The sequence below is a fragment of the Platichthys flesus genome, chromosome 4 (genome assembly GCF_949316205.1).
Source record: "Platichthys flesus chromosome 4, fPlaFle2.1, whole genome shotgun sequence".
NCBI classification, from domain to species: Eukaryota; Metazoa; Chordata; class Actinopteri; order Pleuronectiformes; family Pleuronectidae; genus Platichthys; species Platichthys flesus.
Window position 1 is genome coordinate 7819586 of NC_084948.1, and position 19144 is coordinate 7838729.

Consider the following 19144-nt stretch of genomic DNA (forward strand, 5'->3'; position numbering starts at 1 on the left):
ATTCAAAGGCAAGTCACATTTTCTTGTTTATTTTTCACACCCCTGGTGTGTAAAGGCCTGAGTTAATCATGTCTTACAATATGCAGTGGTTATCATGCTACATGCAGACATTTGCAGCCTGCCTGCTTTGCAGACTGAAAATCCTAGTTGACCCATTTCCGTTACTCTTACTTGTGTTGGTGCTCAGCTGGAAAACCGAGTCCCATGTTATTTAAACTTTTTATTCAATCGCATAAAATAATTCCAGTGATGGCGGAAAACTTTGACTTGTGGTTTGTGGCCCAGGTCAGCTGGACATAGGGTCAGTGGTTAATAGATTGAAACAAGCACTACACACGACTGGCTTCAAGAGCTGCAGCTTAATGGGACGACAAAGGTGGAGCAAACTCAGCATTGTAACTTCTAATTTATATTTTATACACATTTTTACACTCTTTCTCTAACACACACCATTCACACAATGTCTGCACGGATGTCAGCCCCAACCACTGAAGGGCTCAGTATCTTGGAAAGCAGACTGGAGGTGCTGGGGATTGAACCATCACACATGGTGGACAACCCACTCTCCCTCCTAAGTCATATTAGCACAAGCAATGGAACACAGAAAAGCACTCTTGTGATCACCACTACCACCTGCTCCCAGCAAGAAACCACAATTGGAGGCAAAGGAAATTTGCATAAAGCACACATCAAATATTTAGGAGAAATATGATAGGTTTTATTTTTTTCCCTTCGTCTAATTTGTCTATAGTTTATTTGTGTATGTAAAAGTTCTGGAAAAAAAATAAAAAATAAAATACAAATTGAATCAGTGGAAAGGGGAGCTCCTCCCCCCAGAAAACATTGCTCCTTGAAGAAAGTGAGATGTCTAGTCAGTAGTCTGCATCATTCAGTTACCTCCATTATCCCCGCCCAATATTTGCATGCCTAGGACACACAAATAGGAGTAGAACGTGCCTGTGACGCCGATAATGGAGATCCTCTGTATACAAAGGCTGCCTCCTTGTTGGGCCCGGTAGGCCCAGCCTTTGCACCTTTAAAACATTTTTAGTTAATAACACAAATGAACCAGAATAAGAGCATAATATGTCTCCTTTCAGATTCAAACACTGACAGGGGCACCAAGGTTTATGTTGAAAAAAATCACAAGATTTCTCTTGTGAATCATTCCATACTGTCTTTACATTGGCAGAACATGTGTTTATGAAGATCCACGTAAGTTGTTTTATTTTTAAAGATCTTGACACTTCTTCCAATATGATGTGATCTCCCTCCAGGTACAGGAGCTGGTGGAGGACATCAAACACTCCCTGGACCTCCGTCTGCAAGAGCTGGACTGGATGGATGAGGCCACCAAGGAGGCTGCCAGAGCAAAGGTTCGGGAACCTAAGTCAGCTTCTGCGTCGCAGACACAGCTCCTTGCCAGATCCGATTAGTATTTGAAAAGGATTTAATTATTTCTTTGCAGTTCTTTTCTTTCCAGGGCTTTGATTGATTGCTTGGTTAGACGGAAGTGTGTGATAGAATACATCAAGGGCTTGACATTGAGAAGTAGGGATCTCCTAATCCGGATCTCTGTGGTGCTGGTTTAGGGTCTGCACTGCAAGATATCCCTTCTAATACTTTTACAATCTGGAGTTATAATCCTTTTAGAGGGCCATGCTGAATATAAAGAGCTTCCCTGTAATCCTATTACTTTGGGTTTGCTTGATTAGTGTGTGTGTGTGGATGGATGGTTGTGTACCTTTGTCCCTAAACGAGTGTGTATGAGTGGTTGATAGTCATTGCCAGTGGATGTTACGTGATTTCGGACCAGCTCTTCCTCCTCTACTTCTCCATCTCTTCATCATCCTCTCTTCCTCCCCCTCGCAGCTGAAGCACATGATGGTGATGACAGGGTACCCAGACTTCCTGCTCAAACCTGAGCTCATAGATCAGGAATATGGGGTGAGTCACAACCTGTCCAGCCATCATCACCATACACAAGTACCCACCCTCACTGTTAATCCCATTTCCCAGCAGCCCCTCCCCCTCTCCAGAATCACTTTCCAGCAGCCATTACAGTGCAGCCTGGGTGATTGTATTCAGATCGAGCAAAAATACATCATGCACAGAAGTATATAAAGCAGCACTGATGAGAGTGTTCATATAAATCACATGATTTAAGTATGTAGGTCTAACGAGGTAGCACATGTAAAACCTGGGAGCAGCTCAGCAATCTGTAGTGTGCAATCAGTAGTGTGATGATGGAGAGCCTGCGTGGACAGCCGCATAAATAAAAGATAAGTATACACTTTACATCTGCGGACAACTGGGATGAGGATTTACTTAATTGTGGGTGGAGAGAATGAAACCGTGACCCCAAGAACTCTTAACCAATCCAGTTCATCATGAAGGCTGTGCTGAAAGAGGGGAGGTGACTCAAACTTGAAACTGCAACTATATGCTCTTAACAAAGTCATCCTGACAACAAGTCAAAGTTTGCAGGGAAACTGGTTAACATCAGTGGTGGGTAGTGATGAAGTACATTTACCCAAATGTAGTTTTGAAGTACTTGAGTGAAGGGAACAGGTCATACAGAAACACTAGCTAATAGGATATGGACATGGATAATTTGGTATTTATACAGGTTACTGGGTCAGTCTCCAAATTGTTACCCCATGTGCCAGTATAGCCATGAAGCAGAATTTCACCAAACCTTGAGATAATATTATATGGGAGGGTATCTTTAGATGATTGACTTGTGAGAGTAATCGGACAAAGGTCAAGGTAAAAAAGTATCACCTGAAAATAATTTACCAAAGAAATCATAGAAAGACAATATCAAGCAATTGTTCCAAAAATGATAATGATGGATCATATATTGTCATATTCAAAGTGACGTTATAGACATCATATTTGTCATGTTTAGTTCTAAACTGAGTTATCACTGCATCCTAGAGGACTATAGACACACACTGAAGCTTATATAGATCGAAAAATCTGCTTACATTATAATGTAGGAGTGAAGTCTTCATGACATAAGCAGAAAATGACATCATGTGTATCAATGTTAATACTGCTGCATTAACATTTCAGGCATTATGCTTAGAGAAAGGGTCGACACCTTATTGGGATGATCATTTATAATCATATGGTATAAATGGTATTATTACAATATAGAAAAGTTAGCATGGCCTGAATGGGATATTTGCAGTTTACATGCAGGGTATCCTTCACGATTCTGATGCTTTTCATTGTATTTTGTAAACTAGATAACTGCTCCCAGATCAACATAGTGACCAAATGAATAACAAGTTTGGGCCCTTTTCCATCAGTACATAGGGTTAGCCTACAAAATGAGTTGTCTGCTGGGTTGCATGAACAGGGGAGTCTGGAGTCAAGTCAAATCCCTCAGCCTGAAATATAGTTTCAGTCCGCCAGTACAAACCATTCCTTTAATAACAACTTTATTTTTAAGTAAACTGTTGCTCTGCCAGTGTTTTTGGTTTTATGTTAAAGCGCAGACTTGAGGTAGGGAGGTGGTTGTGGACATTCTGTCAGAGACTCTGGTCGGTCTCCATGCTGCAACAATCAAAGCAATGAGTGTTTATGTGTGTATTTTCTTCTCAGACACTCGGAGGCAGTTCTGGCTCTGTGAGCCTAAACAGTCAAAAAAAAAGAAAATACAAGAGAGAGATTATGTGTTTACTGTCAGTTTAAAGGATGGAGATGTTTCCAAAGCAAGTAACATTAAATTCCTCTGGCATATGAACAAAAATGGTTCTCAATCTGTGTACTGTACACAACTGCAAGTACATTTGAACATTAGGCACCAGCATCAGAACAGGGGGAATTAAATCATGAATAAATTCTGCCACATTCACCGCAGATTATCTCTGTTTATAGCTGACTAGCTGCTGACTTAAAGGTTCAGCCTACATTATCCAAAATCATCCAATTAAACAAATATGTTTACTGCCTTTCTTACCAAGACTTAAATTAAAAGATTGACTCTCATGTCCTTCTACATATAAGTCCACAAATCTCTGTCTGTGTACGTATGTGGAATGCATAACTCAAGAACCGTTAATCCTATCTGTTTCACACTTCCCACATGTATTGTTTATGGCTCTAGAGGGTACTTTGTTGAACTTGGTGCAATTTGAACGCATGTTATGTTCAATATGAATGAAGGTTGAATAAAAAGGCAAACAGTGCAGTCAGTGTGACTTAGAGTTTTTTTAACATATGGGATTGAAACAGACATTCACGGCTGCTGGTCCCGTGGCAGCAAAATTCATAGAATCACTTCCTTTTTATCAATAGTATTCAAAGTAAAAGCACAGGTTTGTGTTGTTTCAGCAATGCTTTATATCGATCAAAGCTTTTATTAAAAAAATATGTGAACCTGGGACTGAAGATTATGCACAGTTTGGTAAATCATTTAAACTTATATATAACCCCAAAAGTGAACAGTAATAGAGCAAATTATATTTCATGTCATGAAAAATATTGATTTTAAAATCTGAGCCAAAAACAGAATCCGGCTAATCATAAGTCACTTTTACAGTTTCAGAAAGCTGCAACCAGCATAACCACAGGCCAAACAAACAGCCCATTCCAACAGCATGTTTTACAACAGGCACGGAACTAGACAGTAAAATGTGAAACTAGAGCCGGAAACCAGTTTGATTAATTTAGCCCTGAAGACAAGAAACAAGCAGAAACAGCAAACCTGTCTCTATCCAATGTTAATAAAACCCCTCGGAAACCAGTACCATTCTGAACTCTGGATTGTTTCAAGAAGTGTGAAATACAAAATATTCTCGCACATCTCAAAGCAAATAGATTTATATTTTTGCTTAAACAATTGAAGTATAATTTGTTAAGTGAGCGCTCAAGAGGGCAAATTTTTCACTATCGATCAAAGCCAGGCTCGCTGTTTCCCCCACTTCGAGAAAGCTGTAAAGAGTGTGGTAGGTTCATCAGACACATGAGAGTGGTGTCAATCTTAACAGCTACTGGAACTATCTGACAAACTATCTGATGAACAGTGCACTTCCCCAAATGTCTATCGATTCCTGTACTGCATAAAGTGAAGGTCTTCACACTGACCTCGTGTCTCTGGTTTTTGCAGTTTGTCGTGGATGAGAAGACCTACTTCAAGAACATCCTCAACAGCATCAAGTTCAACATCAAGCTGTCGGTCAAGAAGATCCACGAAGAGGTGGACAAGAACGCGTGAGTCCTCTCCTCGCGTTACACAAGTGACCCTAGGCAGCCGTCACCGCTCACTGACACGCAGGGGGAAAGCAATTAAAGACGGTTAATATATCTGAAATGTATTCCGAGCTCACGCAGCTGAGGCTCACACCGGACGCTGCTGCAGTAACGCCGCTGTGAGTGGGTCTCCCTAATATGTCTGACATGCCTAACATGTGTCCCTGTGAATCCCTTTGTAGTTTGACACATTTGTTGATGTGCCTCTAAATTAAACCAACAGATACCATATTGACACACACAGCAGGAGAAAATCCATTTGATTTACTTATCTAGCGCAGCCAGGCAGCAGAAAAGTGCTCTGGGACATGCGCCTCTCTTTTAAAATAGAGCCCTGTAACGGTTGGATTGAGTGCCTCTCCGCCACGACAACACAATAAAGTCACATTAGTATTCCAAGGTGCTCAGAACAACTGTATCATTAGCCCACACTCAGTGCCCTGAAGAGTTAAACCACATACTCCCTCTATATCACCAAAAAGTGAACCCTTCATCAGTCACTCTGTCCTGTCGCAGGGAAAAAAATAAAGTATCACTCCTCCTCCTCTTCCCTGTGTTTGTCTCCTCTCCATCTCTCTGCAGTCCACATGCAGTCATCATTCTTTCGCTCCCAGAACAAGGGCATCTCACACTTTCAGAGTTAGTCATTTGGGGGAATTTATGCCAATCGATTAGTCTGGCTTTAAGTGGATTACCATAAAGGAAGTGTTAGCAGTTTCCTATGCAGGGAGGGAGGAACTCTGGCCGTGGGACCACACACAGTGAACGCGTCTCACCAGGGAGTTTAGACAGAGAGAGACAGGGGAGGTGTTTGGGATTCTGTTCAGGATCAGGGGTGTGTTTTTAAGTCGGTAGATTGGTGTGTACGTGTGGTTGTACTTGTACTTATATATTTCTGAAAACTATATTGACCATAGACCTAACAGGTGGAGGACATTTTGGCTGGTTCTCACTTTTTCAAAGGCTTGTTTGAGTGTTAAGTCTTGGCTTTAGGGTTGGGGTTAAAATTAGTTTGAGGTCAGGGTTATTTAGTTGTGATGGTTGAGGTTAGGGTAAGGAGCTGGACAATGCATTATGCCAATGAGTGTCCTGTTCATCTCAAGACTGGGTGACCTGATCTGCCCCTGATCCCAGTCCAACAAACAACATGTGAGAGGCCGTGCCCTCCCTATATCTGTGTCTGTGTGTTTGGTGTGTATGAGTGTGTGTGTGTGTGTGTGTGTGTGAGATCCCATTTGTAATCCTCTGCTTGTTTGACACTGTTTCTCTCCGCAGGTGGCTTCTCCCCCCCCAGGCCCTTAATGCCTACTACCTCCCTAACAAGAACCAAATGGGTCAGTGCAAGTCTTCATTACACATACTGATATTTGTGTTCTCCCTGCCATCTGTCTACGCACACACACTCACACACAAACACACTTTCCCCTATTGCCATTCTGCACCATGACATGGACCTCGCATTAGTTACACACAATTACTCCATGTTGCCGCCTGTTTTCTGCAAGTCAAACACGACGGCTGCTTAAAGAGAACAGAGTCCACTCCCTCATATCATATTCCCGGTCATCACTCACTTTCTACTTCGATCTCTACCACACTTACTTAATACCCCCCTGGAGGAAAAACAAGCCGTGACACTTTCCCGACTTTTAACAAATCTAGGCTCACTATGTCACCCCTCCCTCGCTGCTCGCCTCATCTTCTCCCAGGCTTCTCCCGCTGTCTGTGTCAGCCTGCCTCATGGATTAAATCTCTCACCAAAAAATCAATGGTGTGCTCTCGAGCTGATGCTCGAGGACAAGAGGAGTCAGACAGACACAGTCATGAGTTAGGGTTAGGCTCATCTTTTTCAACCACACCCATTATTTCTCTCATTTAACCCTGAACTTTTCACTTCTCACCTCTTTTTCGCTCAGTGTGCTCATTTCTGTATTTAATTTTTCTTAATTACATTTTTTAGTCACTTAATCCCATCTCTATTGTTTTTTTTGTTTGTTATATCGTGCATCAGCTTTTATTTGAGGATACTGAAACAACTGTATCTGTGTAATTTCTGTTATAGTTGGTTTCCAGTCAGAAAATGTCACATAATGTTTCATAAGTGTTACCCAGCATTGCAGCTATTGGTTTCCATGACAAAGTAATTTGTCAAACGTCTTTTTTAGGTTTGTCCAAAATGTTTTAAACCTTTAACCAGTTATTTTACTCATGTGTGCTTTGAACTAAATTCAAATGTCCTCAGTTTTATCTTTAACATGATAATGATTAACAAAATCTAAAATATGAACTATCATAGTTTAACACATTAGCATTTTAACATTTGCAGATGGAGGGAGTGCTCTAAAGTTTCTACAGATATTTTGTCATCGACCAAACTAATGCCCGATCTTGCCATGTCAAAGAAAGTAAAGAAAAAAATCCTGGATTTACTGGTTTATCCAGATTCACTCCAACATGATATGGGATTTTTTCTTGGGTTACACTCAACCATTCCACAAAATGTCCTTACATTTTTTTAGTAATTCTTCTAAGTAACTAACTAACATCATAGCCTTTTTGGCAAATTCTCCCATTAGAGGCAAGATATTTACATACGTTTTTGAATGATACCGCTTCACTGATCTCACTTAAAGTTACTTCCTTCCTCTAAGATGTCTTTAAGTGTTACATTTCCATGCGACAGCCAGACGATATTTTTATCTCAGAGTCCTGCTGCTTCATCAGGGCTCTGAGATAGTGTTTTGATCTGTTCTGACTCAGTGTGATCTGGTAACAGTGTTTCCTTTTCCAATCTTGTCTGTTCCCCCTTCAGGAGCCTGTATACTGTCACTGAAAGTGTGTGATATTCACGCGAGCTGTTTGAGTACCTGAACCTTTCCACTTCGCTCATGTTGTTTCCTCATCTCTTTTTCAGTCTTTCCTGCTGGCATCCTTCAGCCCACTCTCTACAACCCTGAGTTCCCACAGTAAGTCGGCCTCCTCCTGTCCCTGCCCTCCCCTGCTGCTGCTGCTGCTGCTGCCCACAGGAGGGGAAACAACATCTTCACAGCCACAACAACCGGCCATTAAAAGGCTGCGTTAGTCTGGCCATCCTCTGAGTCCCAGCATGGCTGATTAAACCAATCTAACTATCCACCAAGAGCTCACTTACTGAACAAGGTCCTTCTAATGAAACAGATTTCACTGAGAGGTCGACTATAAAAGTAACTTCGCTGGACTTACATGGCTTTCCTGTCCATCCAGAAGTTCTGGAAAAAACTATTCATATCTTTAAATTAATGAATCATTGAGAACGGAAAAAATGGCTGTGCATTTTGCAAAGATACTTTTTTGTGTTTTTGATAAGTTTTGACAGGTATCATGGCCAATGGCAATTCAAGTTTTTGATACGGTTTCTAAGTGGAAGTTTACCCATTTATGGTAAAATGTAGGATCTTTACAAATAAAATTATTGTGCGACAAGAATTTCAATAATGTAAAACGTGATCATAACTCAAGCAGCCCAACAAAACGTTTGCTTGGATAAACGGGTCTAAAAGGGGAAAAACTTGAATTCGAAATCTGACCAGACATAAATCAAGCCACCGCTTTGAATACTATACATACTATACACACATGCATTTATGTATGTACCAGAGAAGTATTAAAGTTTTACAATCAGCTACAGTATAAGTATATAACAATAATAATAATAATCATGAAGCTTTACGGTAACTGATCAAATCTTTAATATTTAGGTTTGACTGAAACTACGTAGGCGTGATACAAAAATGGTGAAAACTGATCTAATCCTTCTTGTAGGCGTTCACATGTATGTCTAATAATTTGATTGAAATCTATACATCTCCTAAAATGAGAAATAACACCTTTTTCGGGTTATTTGTATAATATATCAAAAGTTGAATTCATCAGCCACAAAAAGGCACTTTTGCCAAGCTTAGTACACTTTTGGGTTTGGCTACTACAGCTTTAATGACAAGAATACTCAAATACCTTATGTGACAGAATGTTAGTAAAGTTACCATATTGCTTTGGACAGTTCGCTGAGTTTATGACTCCTCTCTTGCTGTGCTATGCTGTAACATGACATCTTAGGCTGTCACATATAAACATCTCAATGGTTTATAGGACAGAAAACTCACTGTGCCTCACCAGGAGACATGGGCTTTTCATTTCCTTCTCGTAGTCACATTCCATTTGTTCTCAGTCAGGTTGTTTAATGATGGCATCTTTAAAGCACCTTGCTCACCAGGATCTTTGGGGAAATGAAGGTAAATTAAATGAACCATTATGCTGTAATTACCACATGAGACAATCACTTCAGAGGATCATGTAGTTTCGCATGTTTGAACCCATTAATTACAAACTGACTGAGGATAAATGATTTATACCCGCATATTATTTACATTTCTCCTGGCTATTTCCCACAGTCTCATAGAGGTAACAGATACATTTTCCTACCAGCTCACCATTGTCTTCAATGTATTTGTTCAGTACTGTATGATAATCCACTGAAATAAGGAATTCTGTTATTTTTTAACCTGGGCCATATTTTTTTTAAATGTGAGCATTTAAATAAATGGTAAATAACCACCGCTTCAGTTTCATGGCCGCCAGCGCAGGTTGTCCACCGGACAGATTTAAGTCCCCAGAGTCAAGTTCTAATGTGACTTTGAATAAGACAACTTAAAGAGGGTATCCATGATTATGTATTTAAGAATGAATATACAATGTACACTGTAAGACAAATTATGCAAAAAGTTTTTGTAGGTCAAAATGATTTGTATGTCAGAGTTTCCTTGAACTCACCAGTGAGAGAAACTTTTAAAATAAGTAAGCTTCAACTCTCTGTGGTTTGGATCACGGTCAGTGAAAGAGCCATGAAGTGCAGCACTGGGGAATATCTCCACCCATCACAGCCTTTTGTTCACCAAAGCTTTGCACAGAATCCTACTGCCGCCACGGAGAATTATTTTAAGTTAATGCATACAATCAGCTGCTGCATTCATAACAACTCTCCTGAGCAAATACAAAATAACACAAAACACACGCATGCACACAAACGCACACACACACAGACACTTCACCAAACTATGAGCTAATTGCATTTAGCAGCTTGTGTTTCCAACATTATGTAGCACTTCTGTGCCCTCATTAGGTGTGATCATCACCACTTCCTGTACCCACTGCCATGCATGTTAATCAATATTAATTTAGAATTGTTGTAAGGTGTGTGTGTGTGTGTGTGTGTGTGTGTGTGTGTGTGTGTGTGTGTGTGTGTGTGTGTGTGTGTGTGTGTGTGTGTGTGTGTGCGCACCTGTCCCCTTTAAGATATTACTGCAATAGACCTAACCTCCCATAAACTCGCACTCTCCTACTCCTGCTCACACTCGACCACACAAGCACGCACACACACACACACACACACACCTCCACTATCACGCTGAGTATAATGAAGCTTCAATCAGCCAGTTAGTTCAGCGAGGGAGTCTGGCCCAGTGTGAGGCAGCGTATCGACTAGCTGTCAGAAAGTCATTTTCAGACGTAGCCATGTGAATAGCCCCGAGCCTGCCCTCTCATTGCTCTCTATATCTGCATGAGCTCCAATGACAGCACTTTGGATCGGCCCCCGGTCAAGGAGAGGTGGAGCGACCCAAAGGTCTTTGGACGCAGGGAGCATGGAGATGGACGCATGCAGGTCATGACAAACAGACCTCCGATGTCCTCCAATCAGCGTGAACATGGCATTTAACTTTTCATTTAATGGCAGTCTCAACCACATGGATCCAAAATTTGATCCCAGTTGTATTCCATTTGGCTTTGCTGAGCAGAATTAGCACACATTTACAAAACAAGGGGAAGAAAGACAGAGCAATTGCGAAACCTCAGAAGGTCAAAAGGTACAGACACATTTGTGTATTTGGAAGAGGAGGTTATGCAAAGTATTGTTAAATATTACTCTCAGAAAAAAAATCCCCATGTATGATAAATGAAGGCCTCTAAATATAAGTATTGTGCTCCAGAAATTGTATTAAATTTGTTGAACCTCATTTTCTGCCTCATCTCTTGAAAAGCTAACTTGCTACAGCCAGTTTCTGTTTATTCATAAGATAATTATATGGTGACCCCGTTCAGACCTGGTATGATCAACAATCCTGAGTGATCAAATCACAAGCAAATAGAAAATCAGTCGCCAACACAAGCTAGTGGTCATAGCAGACTAGCGGCAAAAAAAAGTGTACTGAGCTGATCGAGGGAGTAGTGTTACCTATGAATCCAACTTTTTAAAAGCAGAACATGCTCTCCCTTAATAGTTCTTAGATTTATTTCAGGCTAAGGTAGCTCAAGACTTTTCAAATTACCTGTAAAAATGTAAAATTGTCAGTTCTGTCTAATGTTCCATGTTTCTCTTTTCTGCTACCAGATCTCTCAACTACGGAGGAATAGGAGCTATCATTGGCCATGAGATAACACATGGATATGATGACTGGGGTGAGAATGACAGCTTCTTCACCCATCATCCATTTCAATCTACACATATCTCTATTTTTCATCATTTTGTCCCCTTCACCGCAACACACAACACTACCTGACAGAAAGAGCAAGGGTTCCCTGGTGATTACTGTAACCTTATGACATTTGTATGATTCCTGTGTGTCCGACTGTGCAGTAAAGACCATTTTGAGCCACAATCTCTAACTTTCATTTCCAGTCCAAGTGCTGCCCTTTAAAATACAGTAATATAATTTAATGAGGGGTGAACTTCCTGCCAACCACCTTCTCAAAGCTGCATTGAATGTTCTACCAACTTCTTTCCCAGAGACACAGCCTCTGTTTTATTAGACAAATTAAGTTGGTTGGAAAAGTTGTTCCATTGGCTCATGAACTGATTACATCAGCCAAGGTCAACTAGGGATTTTGAAACAATTACCTAAAGGTTTGACTCCTGCAGCTATCAAAAAGTGTAAAACAGATGACCCGCTGGGCAGCTCTTTGGACCGTGAAGAAAAGTTGCAGGTTGTGGTGTCTCCATGCTAATACCAATGCACTTTTGCCCTTCATCTTAGTGATGCAATGGTTCATGTCCCTAGGGGGCCAGTACGACAGCCATGGCAACCTCAAACAGTGGTGGACGGAGGACTCCTACAGGAAGTTCCAAAGGAAAGCTGAGTGTATCGTCAAGCTCTACGACAACTTCAGTGTTTATAACCAGAGGGTGGGTTTGCAAACACATACACACACTGCACCTGTCCTACGTGCATTTCTTATTTTCATGGTAACATCATATAAACAAGCTATATAGTATGGAATGTTTATACTACGAGCCATATGTCAGCAGGTCTGTGTCCATTACCACAATGATGCATATTTATTTATTATTTCTAATAAGATCAATACTACAATGCTAACATATGGAAGACTTGCATAATTTAGCTCAGATTACATGTGGATATGCAAACCTAACTTTTAAAGGAGCGTTTCACCCATTTTACATTTTACATTCCTAGTTTGGTTTCCTCATGAGCACTTCTCAGCCTGCAAAAACAACTGCATAATGTCTTTTGTGTATCTGCAGCCGCTTTTTAAGCCTTTCAACAGATAACATCATTACATGGCTCTAACTCTATCTACCTCTATCTTGTACTGTGTTCAGACATAGTGGTTACGTTCTCTTTCTTTATCTGTGTCTACAAAGTCCAGAGAGCAATACTAAATAAATACAATATACTTTTGATGGCATAATGGGAGAGTTTCATGGCCTGGTGGTATTTTGGTAACTCTACCGCTCAGGTAAAACTATTGCCAAGATTCAGATGAGCTGGTCAGTATCACTCTTATGTCTGTATTGTTAATTCTAAAACTACAACCAGCAGGGAATTAGTTTAGCCAGGTTAGTTATGCATGAAGTCCAGAATTAAGGAGAAACAGCTGACCTGCCTTTTCTGGAGTCTCCACCAGTTGCCTAACAAACTCAAAGTGGCAACAAGGAAGGAAATCCCTGACATCATCCAGGAAGTAGGGAAACCCCTGTAATTATTAGACTTGGGTTTTTATACAGACTTGTAAAGTGTTATTATTGAGTTTTAAAGATGCTAGTGGGTGCATTTGTTTTTGTTTTTATCTTTATGCTAAGTTTAGGCAGCCTGCAGATTTGTCCATTACCAGCAAAAACAGCACAAAGCTGTTGAGACCCTTCAGTGTTTCAGAGGTTTCTTTTCTTTGTGTCTAGGTGAATGGTCGTCTGACACTGGGGGAGAACATAGCAGACATGGGCGGGCTAAAGCTGTCGTTCTTTGTAAGTAATATGCCATAACCTCCATGTTTAAATACTGTGAGTTTGCTCTATCAGTACACTCTGAACAAGATCTCTTTATTATTCATGACCACAGCTTTATTTGTGTGAAAGTAAGAGCAGAAGTGCCTCCTAATCAAGATAAAAGATAAACATTCAAACTTAAATTGCCCCTCTCTGCTTGCATTAGTGTTTGTGTGTGTGTGTGTGTGTGTGTGTGTGTGTGTGTGTGTGTGTGTGCGTGCGTGTGTGTGTGTGCTTGTCTGGACAGCGGAGGATCTGCGATGCTGCATAATTCAATTCCATATCGACTGTGTCAGTGGTCTATGTTGAGGAGGGGAGTGGAAACAAAAAGTACAAATTGAATCAATGGAAGGAATTTTAAATAACTCGGAGCATCAGAATGCAACAATAAGGTCACGATGCCTGGTGGTCATGTCCATCAGTCAGATTGGCTGAAGCAAGTATAACGAGCATTTTTCATCATATCTCATGGAGATCTTCAAGGGGTGTCCATCGATGTCCAATCTGGATTCAGATCTCGATCTAATGTGAAGAGAATAAGTTGTGTGGACCTGAGGTGTGGAAACATAATTCTGTCAGTTGATTTGAATCTTCTGTCGCTCTCCTGTCCAGGCATACCAGAAGTGGGTGAGGGAGCACGGTCCGGAGAGGCCACTACCTGGACTCAAGTACACTCATGAGCAGCTGCTGTTCATTGCCTTTGCACAGGTACAGAAGTCTCCAAACTAATTCACACTTGTGTCTTTCATTACATTTGTATGTTAAGTCATTACAGCAGCTCTTCTCGGCTGGAGTGACTGATCACACAGAGCAGGTAGGAGTTTTTTATTATCCCAACATGAGCTGATGGATTCATTAACCACTGGAGGGATCAAAAACAAATGAGTGTTGATGACAGTGTGGTGTCTAAAAGCACCAGGCCACCCCTGCTCCGTCTATTATGATCCATCATTGAAATGGCGGTTGAGTCGAAAAGTCCATGGCTTAATGTAACAATGACAGAGATCTAGAAACACATTTTAATCCGGTTTGCTGAGTTTTATCCCATTTTTTAAATCTCCTGACACAGGGAGGTGATATGAAAATCACAGAACATTAACGTTTATTTATATACTATATTTCCCCTAGGAGTCTATGTTGAGTGACCAAGAATCATCTTCAGCTCTGAGACATTTCAGCCACCTCAGTGTTCACAAAAAATAATCACATCTTCACAGCAGGGCCAACGGACAGGACTTCTCAACCTTAAAGCAAGGGTTGGTAATCCTTGAAAAGTTATCAAGAGCAGGCTACACTTTGAAAATATACAACAGATACATCTCACCCCCTCCTATCAGCACTCGTGGCAAGACAACGGCCCCAAAACAGAGGAACCTGAACTGACAACTGCTAGAGGACTTTTCTGTGACTCGCGCTCGCTTACCTTCGACCTGATTGTGTACAGGCAGTCAGGTCTGTTACTGAGAGACAGGTGCGCACGCCAACCATGGTGGTCATAATCTTGGTCATGTTTACTTCAGTGCTGCTTGGGCCACAGACACTGTCTTTTCTTCTGACAACTTAATTTACTTATGGTTATCGGAACGTGAAGAGGATTTCAACCAACAAGAAGAAGTTTTTCAGAAAGAGCTTACCAACCGTACTGTAAAATAACCTATTAAAAATCTTATCTCACTGTTGAGTCAATGCTGTCATTTCAGAACTGGTGTATGAAGAGAAGATCTCAGTCCATTTACTTGCAGCTGCTGACTGACAAACATGCGCCAGAGCACTACAGGTACAGTATACACACTCGGAAAAAACAGAAACACCAAGAATCCATTCATATGTTAGATTTATGCAAAGTTTTTCGGGTGCAAATACACCCGAAATACATGACACTACTATCTAGTAAAACTAAGAGTGCACAGGTTGTTGTTGGAATGCTCCCTTTTCCTTTGAGAAAACAACAGATTAATACTGATACACTATCACATAACTGCATTGCGTCTACATGCATCATATACATATCATATACACAGAAATGTTCTGCAAACTTTTCACTTTAAAAGCAGGCAAAATATGTATTTCAATATACACAGTTGAAAGGAATATTGTTACCAAACAGTGAGTGAATAAAAAACACCACAAAAAAATCCACGCACTCTACAGCTGTCGGATTTATCATAACGATCTCTGTATTATTTCTTAAGGAATAACAATAAATTTAAAAAATGCTCTATCTCACAATGTTGAAGAAAATGTTCCTTGATAATAAAGATAAAGAAATCCTAGATGCCTGATCAAGAACATTTACAAGATTGAAAGAGTTCTTTCCTGACCCATACACCACATCCCTCCACCAAGTTACATAGTAATCCCTCAGTAGTTCCTTGGCGGAGGTAAGTATAGCACAAACATTCACAGATGTTTACCATGTTGGATGTTTCTTTTTCTTCCCCCTGTAGAGTGATCGGCAGCGTCTCCCAGTTTGATGAGTTTGCCCGTGTGTTCCACTGTCCCAAGGGTTCCCCAATGAATCCTGTAGACAAATGCTCCGTATGGTGACCTCTCCACGCGGCCTGGCGACTCTACGGAAGACCTCCGTCTTCATAGCCCACACACACACAATCTGTCCTACATCACACATTCATCAGAGCTTACATGATGCTACAGAGCGCATTACGCCTATTGTTGCCTTTAAAAAGATACAGGAAGGAGATGTATCTTTTCAGCATTGCAAATGTGTTTTCAGTTTGAAAAGTTTACTGTCCATTGTCCGCATTAACCTAACTAAAGCATGGGTCACTTGGCCATTGTTCTTGTACATGAATATCATTTGATTGCATATATTTTTCTACCTTTAAATTTATTTTCAAATCATCTATTTTTGTATTTTAACATTTCTTTCATTATGCGTGTAACTCATATGCTATTTGGTTTTCAATCAAGCAACATGTTTCCTCACTTGTTTCCCTTCTTTGAAGCATCAACTATATAAACTAGAAAAAGAACAAGAAATCAGAAGTTTAAAGATTGGTAACAACAGTAACTTAAACGGTACAAGGAATTTAAAATGAACTGGGATCAGCAGTGTCCTTGCCTGTCCAAATTTTGGTGTCCGTTCAACTTGGTAATGGAGTTCAAATTTCTAGGCAATGCTGCCCTCTCTCGGCTGCAGAGAGTGATGGTGCCTGATCCCCTGCCATGGCTTGTATCGTTCACCCCCACTGGTCTCTTGTTACTGTGAGTGTTTGTAAGGTTTTTAAGATTTGTCAACTTTTTTTACAAAAAACAAAAGGAGGTGGATTCCAGGTTGATGTTTTTCTCAGGATTTGTAGCAAAGTGCAGCCAAACAGGGAGTCTCTATACCTACATTCAACCCAAGTCTACACAGAGGAGTTGGTATATTTGTCAAACCGCAGGATGAAAACCGAGAGGAGAGAAGTTGTTTCATCGCTGGAATTCACTGAGCGGGGCAACGACCTGACCCTGTTGGACGAGGTTGATCTCAGAGACCCTTTCTGCTGGAAGTGGAACAAACTCTGCTATTGGATTATTCGCATCTCGTGTTCCCAGATCAGATCTGCATGCTCTTATACGTCCCGGGAATCACGCGACAGGACAGTGTGAGGTTGCACCATGTGTTCAAAGTTAACTCGCCAAATAACAGAAGCAAACTATCCACGTGATAAAGTGCAACTACGACAGAGGCAGGATCATACATTTGTACAAAGCGATATATAAATAATAAACTTTTGTATAAAGAATCAGTTGGTATAAAAAAAAAATGAGAATCTTTGTATAGTCAAGAGGTATATCAGATGTTATGGTTGTATAGTTTGTTTCGAGGATAGTGCATGTTTCCTCTCTTACCAACGTAAAATCTGATGGATATAAATGGAGGACATCACACATACACACACACAGGTCTGACAATACAGCTGCTACTTGACACAGCTGCTGCTATCTCTCTCTCTCTGTTGGTCACTGTTTAATGTTTGAATATAACAAAAGATCACTGTGATGGTGGATGTGTTTGTGTGTGTGTGTGTGACATGCATCCCTTCTGGATGTGCTGTTCATTATCAGTGTGCATGTGTTTTCAGCTGTGTCCTGCAGTGATAGGGGCCAGCTCTCTCTCGGCTTCCCAGTGCTGGGCGGTAGACGTCCACCTTTACCACACTTTGTTTAAAACCTGAACATATTTAAATTAACATAGGTAACTGTTCATATTAAATCAGATTAAATAAATTACAATGAGCTAGGGCGAAGCAGTTCATTTCCACAGTTTCTCAGTGATAGTTCTCCTTTGCTGCTCTAACATGAACAAGTGTCTTTACAGCATTTCAAGCAACATATGTGTTTCCAAATGTGCTGTAATAAAAACAGATGATTTTGAGCACCCCAGCATAAAGAAGCAAATTAACTCTTGAGGTATTAAAACGGTGTTTTCACAGTGAGGCAACTACTCATTAAATGCCTGGCTTTCTTACAATAAGATCTGCCCACTCGTCATAATTAATGACATTGATGAATGAAAGCTGAAATGAGTGAACTCCTGGAACTTCAGGTTTGATCTTTGTGGGTGAGAAAACACAACTGAACTAGAACAGAACAGAGAGCACAAACCTCCATCAAGGTCCAACAGTCCCCTTATGAGACATTTAAATTCACTACTGGATTTGTATTTAGATCTGATCCAAATTGCACATACATACAAATATCAGACCACTAAACATGTCAGATTTTATTAATCAAGGTCCTTGAAATATTCTTTTAGAAATCTGTGAAAATGTTGAATCTCTCTAAAGACAGGGGGGAATAAATACTTGGATCAGCCCCCTGATCCAGTTCCACTCCAAAGTTTTCTGGATTCTTCCCTGACCCATATCGCATCCTTCAACGTCGTTTAATGATTATTTGTTAGGTAGATTTTGCGTAACCCTGCTTACAAACAAACAACACAAGAAATACTTTTTACATTAATGCTATAAAAAGACTGAAACTATATTGTGACCTTTATACGACACTGAAAGACGCCAGACTCTCCAGTTCAGACACACGCTGGTGCAGCCCCTCATTGGCTTTAGACAGGTCACCTTACCTGGATGGCGAGTCCTTGGCTGTAATTTTTATTTATGCAAGGACACAGGAAAGTCACAAAAACTGAGTGAATGGTTAAATCTGAGGCACAAGATGCAAGAAGAAAGTGCAAACAGCTTTTCTTATTATGCTTATATGAATGACTCATTGGCCAATTAAGTCTGAGGGAAGTATATAAAGAGTAAACAAAAATGAGATGAGATGAGAAGGCTGCCAGCCTCTGCTGTTTTGTACCATGCTTCAAACAGCACAGTCAGAGGTAAGGATTTTCAATGGGGATTATGTATTTTCATACATATTTATATATTTGCACAGTTCAGTAAAACTCTCAGCGTTTTTTATCAGTTTGCAGCTTTTACTTTTAGACATGCCTGAGACATTACCACACAACTTGGAGACTAAGATGCTGTTAGGGTTAGTGAGGGACTTCAAATGGTATTATGATTTGCAGTTAATACACAGAATGTATTGCTGATATTA

General features: G+C 40.5%; 1 protein-coding gene across 1 annotated transcript in view; it reads left to right on the forward strand.

Annotated features, from left to right (window-relative positions):
- The window catches only part of LOC133951910 (endothelin-converting enzyme-like 1), a 39615-nt gene extending 21259 nt beyond the window's left edge, over positions 1-18356 (forward strand). The window contains exons 8-18 of the mRNA XM_062386163.1: positions 1278-1376; positions 1873-1947; positions 5120-5223; positions 6538-6596; positions 8177-8228; positions 11687-11754; positions 12354-12478; positions 13493-13558; positions 14192-14287; positions 15280-15356; positions 16027-18356. Coding sequence (XP_062242147.1) covers positions 1278-1376; positions 1873-1947; positions 5120-5223; positions 6538-6596; positions 8177-8228; positions 11687-11754; positions 12354-12478; positions 13493-13558; positions 14192-14287; positions 15280-15356; positions 16027-16126 — 921 coding nt within the window. The 3' untranslated portion in view covers positions 16127-18356. The remainder of the gene's footprint in view (positions 1-1277; positions 1377-1872; positions 1948-5119; positions 5224-6537; positions 6597-8176; positions 8229-11686; positions 11755-12353; positions 12479-13492; positions 13559-14191; positions 14288-15279; positions 15357-16026) is intronic.
- Positions 18357-19144: the final 788 nt, after the last annotated feature.